General features: G+C 42.8%; 1 protein-coding gene across 4 annotated transcripts in view; it reads left to right on the top strand.

Annotated features, from left to right (window-relative positions):
- The first annotated feature begins 6,679 nt into the window (after window positions 1-6,679).
- Window positions 6,680-15,000, top strand: part of trim9 (tripartite motif containing 9) — a 30,354-nt gene continuing 22,033 nt past the window's right edge. For 2 of the 4 annotated variants that reach the window (XM_065947687.1, XM_065947684.1), the window contains exon 1: window positions 6,680-8,064. In XM_065947687.1, the coding sequence (XP_065803759.1) occupies window positions 7,228-8,064 (837 nt within the window). In that variant the 5' untranslated portion in view covers window positions 6,680-7,227. The remainder of the gene's footprint in view (window positions 8,065-15,000) is intronic. The other 2 variants (XM_065947688.1, XM_065947686.1) reach the window with 1 other exon arrangement.

The following is a 15,000-nucleotide window of genomic DNA, read 5'->3' as shown; positions in this document are numbered from 1 at the left end:
GTGCACCTGTTCATTTTCACTAAATGAGAGGAAAACAAAGAATTCCTGAGGCGGACAGTAACAGGAGCTGAATCTATTATGGTGGAGTCCCTGATGGATGCTGGATGGGGGCAGGGAGATGGCTTAATGAAGGATGCAGGCTTGTGAAGTACATTACAGCTGTTGTGTCAAAGATATAAAATGACATAAAGGGAGGAGAAGAGGGAAAGCTGATACGCTAGCCCTGCTCCTCTGGGTTATTCAGGGTATTTAATCAGTCTATTCTTGCACAGGTAAAGGTGAATATAGTCAATTAAAGCCACTTACTACACAAATAGTGATATTATTCAAAGAAACGATTCCTGAAGATACTTTAATTCCTGCATTGCCCAAACAATTTCCAAACACATGTCAAATAACCAGTAGGCATTAGCCCGCAGAACCTCAGAAACACCAACATTTGGCTGACTGCATGTTCAACGCCACCAGAAAATATCCATATCCCACATTATTTGCCCAGTCCTCAGGTTTCTTTGCATTAGGAGAACACTGTGCAAGTCCCTGTGCAACAAGGTATCTTACTTTGAGATACAAAATCATGAAGCTATTAATTGCAGCACAGTTTTCCTGCTGTGCCCTGACACTTTGCACAGGAAACGTGGGAAGTGATTGCTGCACATAGAGGTCTTTCTATGCTCACATGTCTCTTGTGCAGCCCACACAGACAGTAAAATGATGATTGCACGTGTTTCTCTCCATTAGTGATGCAGCAGTACATCATCAATGGCTTGTTTCTTTGTGGAAATACACAATAACTGTGACCCTGGCAGCTCTTATAGAAAGGCTGTGTGCTGCTTCATAAAAATCCAGCACACAATGGAGCATTTAAATGTATTTCAGTTCCACTTTCAGCTGCTCTTGTCTCTGTGATCTTTACTGAGAGTGCCAATCCAAATCAGTGGTTAACAAACATATCATTATGGCATTCCTCTTGTGCTGATTCCCTGCATGGAACAGCAGAATATATATACACTCAGGATCCAGAAAGATGAACAAACAGGCAAAAATACTTCACATCTGATAAACAAAAGATGTAAGGAATTCTGCAGTCTAAGCAATGAGCATGAACAATGAGTTAGAACTGAAACAATAGGCTTCATGACTCTTGTCATACAATGATGGCTTTGAAACATGAGCTGTAGGAAAGAAATGCAAAAGTAAGAATATCAGATGACAACTGCCAACTTCAACCAGCAGTATTCCTCATATTCTCAATGGACACAAGACGAGGAGCTGAGGATGACAGAGAACAACCTGAGCAGAAACAAGAGACCATGGTTCAATGATCCTCTGGAGAGGAGGACAAAGTACTGTGTCCTGAAAACAACCTGACATGAAGACAAAGTTAGCAAACCAAAAGGACGTGGATGGGCCTTGAATCTTGTCAGACCAAAGATCACATAGAAGCTGTTTTCACACAAATAGCATATTTTACTCCGATTTTACCCAGAATTCCTGCCACCGGGTGGGAATTTTTCTGCGAGGAGTCGAGGTGAGCTGATGTGAGAACGCAGCAGGAGATATTCAGGTAAATTCACTGCGATCGACTGGAAGAGGGTGGTGACGTTTAGATCTATGTGACTCATGCACAAACAGTGAAACTTCATCCATGTAACATCCATTTTAATGATACTGCAGATACATTAAAAAACACTGATTACATTCAAATAAAGGAACCTAACAGTATAATTATCATAAACAAGCATCTCCAGTTTCTCCCTGAAGGCTTCATTTACAGATTCTGTATCAGAGAAGTTTTCAGGTCACAGCGAAGGGCACAGATGGTTGTGAATCATAAACATGAGTTCATTAAAGATAGAAGAAGTTTCTGCTTTATACCAACATGTCAAGAAGTCAGGAGTGACTTTGTAACGTTCGTTCTGCTACAGAGAACTATTCAAGCAGATGGTGAAAACCTGAACCCAGCTGCATAAGGAAGGTTAAAAGAGGTGAAAGGTGTGAACATTGTCCACTGTAAATGCAATAATTAATGCAGATTCTTCACATCATGGCTCACGTCCAATAAAAAAACTGTGCCTATACAAAAAGAAGCAGGGAACAACTAAGTGAGGACAAAATTAAAGCTGAACCAATACTTCTGTCTACTCTTGGTTAATTTTTCCATTTTCCTCGTATTTCAGACATTTATATCAATGGTCGACTTGTACTGATGGCAAATGGAGGTTATTCTAGGGTCAGGGAAATAAATCAGAAGCTTGACTCTGGACAACTTCAGCATCACAGTTTCCATAATTCTTTGAGGGTTAGGGGTTAGGGTTAAGGTCGGGAGGGAGGGAGGGAGGGAGGGATCTGTCCACTACATTTCCCTGTTAAATAAACCAATAAATAAAAATATCACAAGCTATCCTCCTCTGAAATGAGACGGTCTAATCTAGGGATGATGTTTTCTGTTTACATCACCAGCTGGCACTTTAGTTTAGAAACCTCACCAGCTACCCAGGGACGAGCATGTGAACATCATTATTTTCATCCAATAATTTAAAGTTTCAGGGCCCCTGTCTTTTCTAACACTATAACAATGATATATAATAAAATGAGTTGAAACCATGTACTGACTGAAAAGTTTATTACTCGGCTTCATGAGAGTACGACAGCCTCCGTAACGTGACAGACATTTTGACGTGAAAACCTTCAACTCACTGGTGTGATGTGATTAGTCTTGAAGTCAGCGCTCAAGGAATGACCTGAGCAATCAGACTGCTGAGAAGGAACTACCTGTTGTTGAATCAACATTATGTCGTTGGGATTATTCACATTGGACATGAAGCACACGTCCAGAGTCTGAGGGAGACTGAAGAGGGGTTTTGTAGTGAACGTCCTTACCCTCAGAGCTCACGTTGCCATGGATACCTCAGAGATGACTGAGGCATTTGGCCACAGAAATGGAGAGGAGTACAGTCTCACAGGTTTACATTCTGTCTCTGAAGCTTTCCTACAAACAAACTCAATCCTGAAGATTTACACGGCTTCTTTCTGCACAGCCTGGTTTAAACACACAGTCTCATCTGTTACTGTTAGTCAGTTAAATAACTTTCTCTAAAGACTCTGACCAGCCAATAGGAATGGGCGGGAAACGGCGTCTCACACTATTTTTGGTATATTCATTCAAAATAAACAAGTCCCTTATAAAACGATAATAATCTAAATGTGGGGCGCGCTGGTGGTGCAATGGTTAGGGCGCGTCCCATGTGTTGAGACTCTCGTCTCGAGCGGTAGGCCCAGGATTCACTTCCACCCGTGGCCCCTTTCCACATGTCATTCCCCGCTCTCTCTCTCTCTCTGGTTTCTGACTCTATCCACTGTCCTCTCTCTCTCTCTCTGGTTTCTGACTCTATCCACTGTCCTCTCTCTCTCTCTGGTTTCTGACTCTATCCACTGTCCTCTCTCTCTCTGGTTTCAGACTCTATCCACTGTCCTCTCTCTCTCTGGTTTCTGACTCTATCCACTGTCCTCTCTCTGCATTAAAGGCCCAAAAAGCCTAAAGATAAATCTTTAAACAAAAATAATAATTAAAATGTTCACTTAGTTATCTGAAACGTTTTTTCTAACTAAGGGTCATACTACGTAACACACTCCGCTATGCACCTTTACACATTGGTTTGTGATCCACCATTAAACCAGAGAAGAAGAAGAAGAAGAAGAAAAAGGATGAAATGGAACAGTAAGTGGAGAGCGACCTGTTCACCTGTCAAAAAGATGCTTACTCCTGACCCTAAACGACGACCCTTTGGTCGGATGTGGGTTTTTTTGGTTTCTTTTTTTCATGATAATGTTTGAGCTCTTTTTGTGAACTTGTCTGAATTAAATTAAGTGAAGTAAGAAAATGTGAATTATAACTTTAATGTGGTTTTTATACAGCTTCCTCCTGAAGATGTCACTATTTTTATAAAGAAATGTATTTGTGAGGAGGGTTAGGGTTAGGGTTAGGCAGGGTTTATAAAAGGTAGGTACTCCCACTCCAATCTCCGTCGGCTACTGAATGTTATACAATTTTCACAAAATACAAAAAAAAGGATTCTTGCTGTTTCATTGGATGCAGAAAAAGCTTTTGATCGGGTGGAGTGGGAGTATCTATTTGATATCCTTAACAGGTTTGGTTTGGGTTCTAGTTTCACTACATGGGTTAAGCTCCTTTATAGATCTCCGTCTGCAAGAGTTCTGGTTCAGTGTCTGAGATGTTCCCTCTGAATAGAGGCACACGCCAGGGCTGTCCCCTTTCGCCGCTTTTATTCGCACTTGCGCTTGAGCCTCTCGCAGAGGCCATTAGAACCCACCGTTGTTTTTCTGGTGTCACATTGGGAGACACAGAATACAGGATCTCGATCTATGCTGATGATATATTGTTGTTTATTACTAATCCAGAGAGCTCCATACTGGTATTGGAATCGATTATAAGTGAATTTGGCCAAGTTTCAGGTTACAAAATTAATTATGACAAATCAGAGGCCTTGCCTCTCGGAGACTTTGGTGTCCCGGATACCCTTGTTAATTTTCCGTTCAGATGGTCAATTTCAGGCTTTACCTATCTGGGGATTAGAGTATCAGCAGACATAAAAGAATTGTATAAATTAAATTTCATTCCAACTTTGAAAGCAGTTAAAAATGACCTCAATAGATGGTTTGATCTTCCTCTGTCATGGATGGGTAGAATAAGCTTGGTTAAGATGAATGTACTTCCCAGGATATTGTACCCAATGCAAATGCTGCCACTTAAGATCAATAGAAGAGTTATTGTGGATATCGAAAGATCTCTTTCAAAGTTTATATGGCATGGCAAGAAATCTAGGCTAAAGATGAAGACCTTACAGTTGCCAGTAGACAGGGGGGGTCAAGCACTTCCTAACTTTCTATATTACAATTGGGCCTGCCACGGCAGGATAATATCACGCTGGCTAAACCATTTTTTACATCAAGGGGAGCCTCTAACAGATTCATGGTGCTGTTCCCCTCTCTCTCCTTTCAGTCTCCTCTCAACTGATGCTGGCGAACTGCCAGCAGATGTTAAAAACAACGCTGTCATGTTTAGCACACTTAGAATCTGGAGAGATATTATTAAACACATTGGCCGAAGTGGTTTCTCATCAGCATTACAACCTCTGACTCAAAATAAAGCCTTCTCTCCAGGTATAGGGAAAAGTATTTTCAATGACTGGTATTCAAAGGGTCTAAGATTTGTGGCTGATTTATTTCAAAATGGTGATTTTATGTAATTCAATCAACTCAAGACCAAATACAGAATACCAAACAGCCACTTCTTTGGTTTTCTCCAAGTTAGACACTTTGTCCAATCAGATCTCATTATCCCCACTGATCAACCATTGTTGAGCTCAATTGAAAGTTTTCTTCTCAATTTTAGTTTAAATGCTCTCAACGACAGAAAATTAATTTCACTTTTTTATGACAAATTTCATCCTATTAATTGTGATAGGGTTGAGAGAACTAGGGAATTATGGGAAAGAGACTTGGAGGTTGAACTTAGTGCAGAGGCATGGTCAGGTACCTTTGTTTCAGCTAGAAAAATCTTTACATGTAATCGACTCAAAGAGAGTCAATACAGAATATTACATAGACTTCAGCGAACACCACAATTTTTAAACAAAATGAGTCCTCAGATCTCCGCCCTCTGTGTGAAGTGTAAAAAAGAAGTAGGAACTTACTATCACTGTGTTTGGCAATGTCCCTTAATATCCAGGTATTGGAAAAATGTTGCCCAGGAGCTTGGCTTAATTTTTCACAAAACAATAAAACTAGAGCCAGCATTGTTTCTCCTGAACTCACCTACGCAACAGTTCTCTCTATCAACAGGACAGCTCGTTCTAATGGGTAAACTTCTGCTCCTAGCGAGGCGATGTATTCTGTTTCAGTGGATTCAGGAGAAGCCCCCATCAGTCATGCAGTGGTACAGAGAAATATTTAAGGTTCTTCCTATGGAACACCTCAGTGCTAAATTAAAGGGCAATAACAACCTATTTTATAATATTTGGCAACCCTTCATAGATTATCTTTCCACTGATCTGGTTGGCTTATTGCAGAAAGGGTGTCCACACTTTATCTTCAAAAATACATCATAGTCATGTTTTTTCCCTTTGACATGTAATTTAAGTAGATAAGATTGTATCTGATATGATATATGTTATTACAAACCATGTATGTTATTATTTTTATTATTTTTATTTTGAAATATATATATATATATATATATATATATATATATATATATATATATTTTTTATTCCGTAATTTGGTTACATCTGTGTTGTCTTGTTCTGTGCTTGTTATGTTATCCATAATCCATCCATCCATATTTATCATCATCCATTCATCTCACCTAAAATACATATCAAGACACCGACCTCCACATCAGTCACGTGAGTCGTTGCTTTTCCCTTTCAAACAAAATGTTTCCATATCAGACTCTTCTTTAAAGTCTCTTTATTTTCTAACCAGCTGAACTAATCAGCAGCTGTGTTAGGGTATCTTTAACATGATTCAGATCATATTAAAAAACAAGAAGACTTTAACTGCTTTTGTGTCCTGATTCTGTTTGTGTTAAAGGAGCAATATTTTTATTTTAGACAAAATAATCAATGACTGAATCAATCATTGACCAGCAGCTTACAGCAGGATCCGTAATTCATGAAGACAAACAAAATTAACTGATGATATTTTCATCAGTAAATGAATTAGTTGAAAAAACATCCTCTCATACTGTTAAATAAAAAAACATGTTTTTTATTTTAAACATTAAAAATATTTTACAAAACAAACTTCAGTTTTATTTGGACATCAGCAATAAATATGATTATAATGAAATGAATTAAAACGAATTGATCCTCCCTGAGCCTCACACACTGAACCCTCAGCTGTGATTAGCTAAAGCTCATTAACGGGTCCTCCCCTGACTGACAGCTCCCTTATCCAATAGCTGTTTGGAATTCACCGCTCCTCCAATCATAAGGCAGTGTGAGCTCATGCTGTCTGCCTGTTGGTGCAGCGCTCGGCCGCGGATGTCTCCTCTGGTGAAGGTTGCCCGTCAGTCTTTGCTGGGAGCTCGCTTCTCTCGGTCCGCTCGCTTTACGCGCAGAGAGCGCAGCAGGCGGAACGTCGACACGGAGCTTCTGTTTGTTGTCACGTCACGCAGGAATCTCTCCGCGCAGCACAGCAGCCATGGATGAGATGGAGGAAGAGTTAAAATGCCCGGTGTGCGGCTCATTTTACCGCGAGCCCATCATCCTGCCGTGCTCTCACAACATTTGCCTGGCGTGTGCTCGGAATATTCTGGTGCAGACCCCCGACACGGAATCCCCTCAGAGCAGCCGAGCCTCCGGGTCCGGAGTCTCTGACTATGACTACCTGGACCTGGATAAGATGAGTTTGTACAGTGAGGCAGACAGTGGATATGGTTCCTATGGGGGCTTCGTCAGCGCTCCTACCACCCCCTGCCAAAAGTCACCTAACGGGGTGCGTGTTTTCCCCCCGACTGTTCCCCAGCAGCCTCCCCCTCAACACCTAATACCGCAGCCCGGCTCTTTACCGCCGATCCCCCGCAACTCCTGCATTACCTGCCCGCAGTGTCACCGCAGCCTCATCCTAGACGACAGGGGGCTCCGCGGATTCCCCAAGAACAGGGTGTTGGAGGGGGTGGTTGACCGGTACCAGCAAAGCAAAGCGGCCGCTCTCAAATGTCAACTCTGTGAAAAGAGTCCAAAGGAGGCCACCGTGATGTGCGAGCAGTGCGACGTCTTCTACTGCGACCCCTGCCGCCTGCGCTGCCATCCTCCCCGCGGGCCCCTCGCCAAGCACCGCTTGGTGCCGCCCGCGCAGGGCCGGATCAGCCGCCGAACCAGTCCCCGCAAGATCTCCACATGCACGGAGCATGAGCTGGAGAACCTGAGCATGTACTGTGTGCAGTGTAAGAGTCCGGTGTGTTATCAGTGTCTGGAGGAAGGAAAACACGGAACACACGAGGTGAAGGCTTTGGGAGCGATGTGGAAACTACACAAGGTAAATTACACCGCTGTGTGTGTGTGTGTGTGTGTGTGTGTGTGTGTGTGTGTGTGTGTGTGTGTGTGTGTGTGTGTGTGTGTGTGTGTGTGCGCGCGCAGGGCCGGATCAGCCAATCTAATAACTTGTTAGATTGTAACACATGTATAACTCTTGAAATGGATATCTAGTCTAATGTTCTGACGTCATAGTTTGGATCTTCCTCTGCTGCATGGCTGCACAGGCCGGACTCATGCGTTGCTGCTAGGAAGGGGCAGGGGGGGGTCAGCTGTGGACCAGAAGAGTCTTAAGGAGCTTTGCTACCTTCTCCTCCTGTGTCTTTCTCTCCTGTTGTTTTTGACATTTCTAACTGCTCTGTCCGCTCACAGATGTGCACTGGGCTCACCTCAGATTTGGGCCGTAACTATAGCTACAACACATGACAACATATTACCCAGCAATCATCACTGCAACCATCACTGCATTTCGGATATGACGAAAATAACTAAGAAAATGGGGAAATTAACAATTTAATCTAATCGTTTTAATATATATACACTGTAGTTTCTTTCTAGTTTCTGTCAATTCAGTTTGTCATTATGTTATACATTTTGACTAACTATTTACACAACAGAAAACATTGATACAGATGGATCTGTCTCCTCAAGCATTATATAGTGAATGGCACCATGCTTTTTTTAACATGTCTTTCTCTGGACTCAAATGGATCTGTCACTATCAAAAAAGTTTCTATTGGTTGAGTTGAAGAGCATCTGAACATAGAGGGGGCAATCTGCCCTCCCCCACACCATCAGTATGCACTGGTTCCATTGTTTATATCTACAGCCCTGAGTCTGCCTTTACTGAAGGTTTGCTCTGATGCAGAGAGGATGTTTCAATGTGAAATATCGCGAGAGGAGTATTCAGTGTGCGTTATGAGGCAGAGAAGGTAAACACACAGGAGGCAGATCTGTTTAAGATTCTGTTCACTCTGCTGCTCTGATCCTATCTGTCCTCATCTTACACTCAGACTCCTTCTCTATATTATGTTTCATCTGCAGCACCACACATCATCAGCATCACTGATGACTTTCATCATGAGCCTCAGGTGTGCAGGTGTTCACTCACAGGTTACAAATGTATGATCATCATTATTAGTATTGTTGTTATTATTATTATGAAAGCAGAACGCGCTGCAGATTCTCTGCAGCAGGAACAACTAGCTCCATAAAGTGAGGGAGGACGAACAGAAACTCTAATTTCTGAGTTAGCACTTAGCAACATACTTAGCAACATTTAGCCAAGTTACAGTGGAGAGGAAAAGAAGCAGAAATCTGGCAACACCAGACTCATGACGAACAGCAATCTGCCTGAACTAAGCTCGGTTTAAAAAATTGGATACAGGGAGATAGTATGAAGAAGAAAGATAGGGACGAGGAGAGGGGAGGGGGGGCGCCCATAGCAGCAGGTTATCCCCAAAAACGATCCTAATGACCCTTCAAGACATGACAGCTCAGGGGCGAGAGAGAGAGAGAGCTCAAGGTGCCATTTCCTCCAGTAGTCTAAGCCTATAGCAGCATAGGAGCTGGTCTACACCTGCACCATGACTAACTAAGTTTTAACAAAAAGAAAAGTACAGAGTGTGTCTGTCTCCTGTACCCTATCAGGAAGATGATTCCAGAGGAGAGGAGCCTGATAACCGAAGGCTCTACCTCCTATAGTACATTTAGAGACTGTAGGTACCATGAGCAGGTAGGGCTGGGCGATATGGCTTATAATAAAATCCCCAAATGTTTTTTTAGACTACACCGATTTACGATTTTAAAAGATTTTTCCTCAAACAACCTATAAAACACAGAACAACAAATTCATTAATAGTATTTGTTTTAATTTCAACTATACTTACCAAACCTTTTTTTGTATAAAATGTGCCTCTTGTAAACAAAATGAAATATTTTATTTGATTGGCTTTCTCATTAGGCCATGTAATAATCAAACTTTAGGTTCTTGTAAATAACATCTTTCAAAGTGTTTTTACAAGTTTTTAGCAAAGAACACAATCCTGTCCACTGCCTGTGGCATGTTACAGTGCACTCACAAAGTTGCAGGATATGGGTTAGGCTAACCCGTAGGCTAACCCTACCCTGGTCCTGTGTGATCTGGACCTGTGTGATCTGGTCCTGTGTGATCTGGTCCTGTGTGATCTGGACCTGTGTGATCTGGACCTGTGTGATCTGGTCCTGTGTGATCTGGACCTGTGTGATCTGGACCTGTGTGATCTGGTCCTGTGTGATCTGGTCCTGTAGGATCTGGTCCTGTAGGATCTGGTCCTGTGTGATCTGGACCTGTAGGATCTGGACCTGTAGGATCTGGTCCTGTAGGATCTGGTCCTGTGTGACAGGAGGAGGTCGATCATGTCACTCACATTTCTTGAGGAGCTGCAGACCTTTTCTGTTTCATCTTGTTGGTTATAAAAATGACTATTTTTAGAAAGAGATCAACAGGATCCCAGATTCGGGAGCCAGTGGTCCTCCTGTCCTCGTGTTTCTGGCTCCACCTGCTGATTTGTGACCTGTTATCTGAAGCCTGCAGGACTGGAACAGATGGCTGAGAGGTTGGAGCGGGTGGATTGAGGGTGGGCTTATTTCAGAGCTTCAGGCTGTTCCTCACATAATTCAACAGTGAAAAACATGCAAGTATGTTTGATAACCTGACTGTAGATTCTCATGCATTGGTTTGACTATTACAGAAACAACCTTGCACAGTTAAAAAAACAACAATTTCCCAAAATGGCCGCTCTTGGTTCCTGTGAGATGCAAAAGGTCATTGCTGAGATCTCCTCCAATGAGGGCGTATGAACAATTTGAAGATTGAAATAACCAACTTTAAAAAGGCTGTGTGATTCGTCAACCGTCTGTTAAGACCTCACTAAAATAAATAAAAAGCAACAACCATCACACGAGAGAAACCGGGTTCGACTCGAGAACCAGACTCATGATGAACAGACAGAAACCTGGATCAGAACCAGACTCATGATGAACAGACAGAAACCTGGATCAGAACCAGACTCATGATGAACAGAAACCAGGATCAGAACCAGACTCATGATGAACAGACAGAAACCAGGATCAGAACCAGACTCATGATGAACAGACAGAAACCAGGATCAGAACCAGACTCATGATGAACAGAAACCAGGATCAGAACCAGACTCATGATGAACAGACAGAAACCAGGATCAGAACCAGACTCATGATGAACAGACAGAAACCTGGATCAGAACCAGACTCATGATGAACAGAAACCAGGATCAGAACCAGACTCATGATGAACAGACAGAAACCAGGATCAGAACCAGACTCATGATGAACAGACAGAAACCTGGATCAGAACCAGACTCATGATGAACAGAAACCAGGATCAGAACCAGACTCATGATGAACAGAAAGAAACCTGGATCAGAACCAGACTCATGATGAACAGACAGAAACCTGGATCAGAACCAGACTCATGATGAACACACAGAAACCTGGATCAGAACCAGACTCATGTAGAACACACAGAAACCTGGATCAGAACCAGACTCATGTAGAACACACAGAAACCAGGATCAGAACCAGACTCATGATGAACAGACAGAAACCTGGATCAGAACCAGACTCATGATGAACACACAGAAACCTGGATCAGAACCAGACTCATGTAGAACACACAGAAACCTGGATCAGAACCACTGTTTATATCACTCTGTACATCACTCCGGTACTCATTTATCGACACATGTAAACGAGATCAGTAAAAGTTGATCACGAGCAGAACACGCCGGCCTCCTTTAGAAACATCCAGCCCAGAATGAGTTAAATGTGCCCCATTTTCTGCTGCGCTGTCCCAGCGGTCCTTCAAATGTGGACCTGTGTGAAGAAACTGAGACAACTTTGGAATGCCCTCATTATTCTTATCATTTTCAAGACTTCTTTTTTGTGTGTGTGGATAGTTAACGACAGTCTCTGCATTATTGATGGCAGCAGATTTAAGCAATGAATAATGGATCAGCCACTTAGCATCATGTGGGATCTTGTTAAACACAGAGCAGTATCACTATCTGCCGCAATCGTAGCTCCTCCATGGTGTTGCAGGATGTAACGGCTTAATGTTTTCACAGCTGAAAGGCTCCCAAGACGCTGAATATCATGAAGTGGTCTGTTCAGGATTTCAGACTTTTCTCCGAGGGCTACCGTCGTGCCTGGAAATATCCACTAGCTTTCATGTTCCAGTGTGTGGTTACAGATGCTGTCAGCGGAAAGACACAGAAAAACCTTCGGTTTATTTAAATTTCTTCAATCAAAGGACTCCTGTTGAAGTGTGGTCCCTGACATCCCCCCTCAGTGTATGTCTGTTGACACCGATTGTCCCGGGTAGGAGGGAGGGGCTTAAGTCAGGTCATGTGATCATTTTATGGACTATTAGCAGAAGAGTCCTCAGTAAGTTCTTCTTGAACAGCATATTTCACAGAATTATCCACCGTGGCTGTAATGGTCTATCAAGATGCAAAGTCTTTGTTCTCTTTTCACTTCATCACAAAAACTGAGAAAAGTCCCCAACCAGTCCCTATCCTCTCCAGCAGAGGGGGCTAGACTTTCTGTCATGAGAGGAGTTTTAAAATATCTTATCCTTAACTTCAAAACAAACTCCTCCCAGTTTGGGCTGCTTAAGCATTTATGATATCCACAACTTTCCTCACTCATCAATTATGGAGTACGGTTAGTTAATCTGTGCGTTTTTGATTGTATAAACAACATACTTGGGTTAGGGTTAGTCAGTATTTCCATTTAAGCGCAGCAACCATTGGTTTCATCCCCTTTACATCTTTACTTAAAATGCTGCTTCTATTTATTGTCTTACGGCCTCCTAACATCTAAGTCATTTCTGATGAGTCTCTTCCCTTTATATTTTTACTTTTTTTAACTTTCACTCCTAATAACTCCTCTTCTTTTCACTATCGTCCACCATCGAATCCCAACATCCATGTTGTCTCCTGTGGACTGAAGTCTGAAACGCTGAACAAACTCACTGCCCCGTAGGTAACGAAAAGACGGATGGAAAATTAGAATCTGCACAGACTTCTTGTACAGCCAGTCGGAGCAACAAACCAAACAGAAAATCTTTTATTTTTATTTTTTTAAAGATTTATTTTTGGGCTTTTGGGCCTTTAATGGAGAGACAGGACAGTGGATAGAGTCGGAAACCAGGGAGAGAGAGTGGGGAGCAACATGAGGAGGGAGGCCACAGGCGGGATGCGAACCCGGGCTGCCCGCTTGAGACGACAGCCTCAATACATGGGGCGCGTGCCCTAACCGTTGTCCCTAGAAAATCATTTTATTTGTACATATTTTTAAAGTTAATCTTGTCACGACCCGGCTCTTAAGGCCTGACAAAATATATAGGAACGTACGGCTTTTAAACAATGTTTTAAGGTTTATTGTCCAAATGTCCAACAATAAACAACAAACAATTCAATGTGGCAATGGTGCTACACTGAGGATGGATGCCAGCCCAGTGAGGTTACCAACCCGGTCTTAAATAGTCTTAATAGTGGGAGACTGGCCACGTCTGCCCAGGAGCGGCGGAAATCCGCCCACCAGCAACCTGCAGGGACACAAGACACACAGACAGAAGGGAAACACAATAGCAGGCCCTGCTGGCGGGAGGGCCGTCACAATCTCAAGAAAGCACCAACAACACAAACCAGTCGGAGAGGTGAAGTTCAGTGACAGGTGACTTTCTCCACCTATCACTCAGAAACACCACGCTCCTAATCATGCTAAGCTTTAGGCTAAAGTTGATTAAACTGGATGAGTTATTGAAAAACCCTCTTATAGTTGTCCAGGATGAAATACGTATGTGACCACATTACTGTGTAATGAACATGTGATGTTTAAAGAACACCAGAGGAAGAACTGAACCCTGAGGCTCCAACAGAGAGCAGGGCATTTCAAAAAAGTCTCCTCAAGTTAACACAGCTTTTACCAAGTCGGTTATTGGAACTGTAAATCTCTGTTTGATGTGGAAATCATGGAGCATGTTGTTGATGTCGGATTTAATTAGCTACAGGAGGAGCTCTAGCTTTGACATTACACATACCTTCTATGTTGCTTCCCTCCTCCTACAGGGGGCTTAACCCTAAACTGGCAGTGACACCTCTCTCACATCCTCGCACTCCTGTGACAGATCGGCTGCTGAGACCAAATGAAACATGCAGAAAAGCCCTGAAGCTGCTGGTGAAGTATTCATGCCTTGCACGTGTTCCCACTCGGCTTAGTTACTAAGATGATTTATGCTTCCAAATAGCAGGAGGTCCTAAACCCCCCCACCTCCACAAATCCTCTGCAGCTGATCACAAACGTAACAGCTTCCGGTTCCCGGCACTAATGTTACATGATGTGTTGAACGATAACATGTGACCTGTAGACCGTGGTACTGCAGGTTCACTATGCAGGAAGCAGCTGCAGCACTCCAGAAATAAAACAGCCTCTTCTCTCGGGGACGCTTTGACCTGTTTCTGAGGATTGAGCTCTGCAGGCTCTCCAATAGACACTGTGGAAAAACGCCTCCAGATAATCAGATGCTCCGTCACCGCACACAGACGAGGCGAGGCAGGAGCTCTGTCAGCATCCATCACTGGATCACGGAGAAAGACAGAGGATCAGAGAGAGGAGAAAAGTGAACTGCAGTTTCAGATGCTGAGGCAGGTGTGAGTAACCTGACCCTGTAATCAAAGATCTGACGGGCGACTGTGATTGGCTGGATGATAAAACCATCACCAAGGATGCTTATTTAAGATTCAAATATATAAAGTTCAATGATGTCATGTCTCGCTGTCTAATCTCAGAGCTGTTCCTCATTTTCATTTGTAAATCAAAATTGAATGATTTCTTAATCTTTTCTCAGATGGACAAA

This window comes from Labrus bergylta, chromosome 18 (genome assembly GCF_963930695.1).
Source record: "Labrus bergylta chromosome 18, fLabBer1.1, whole genome shotgun sequence".
Classification (NCBI taxonomy): Eukaryota; Metazoa; Chordata; class Actinopteri; order Labriformes; family Labridae; genus Labrus; species Labrus bergylta.
Note: the sequence above shows the minus strand (reverse complement) of the source record. Positions and strands in the feature narration are given on the sequence as shown.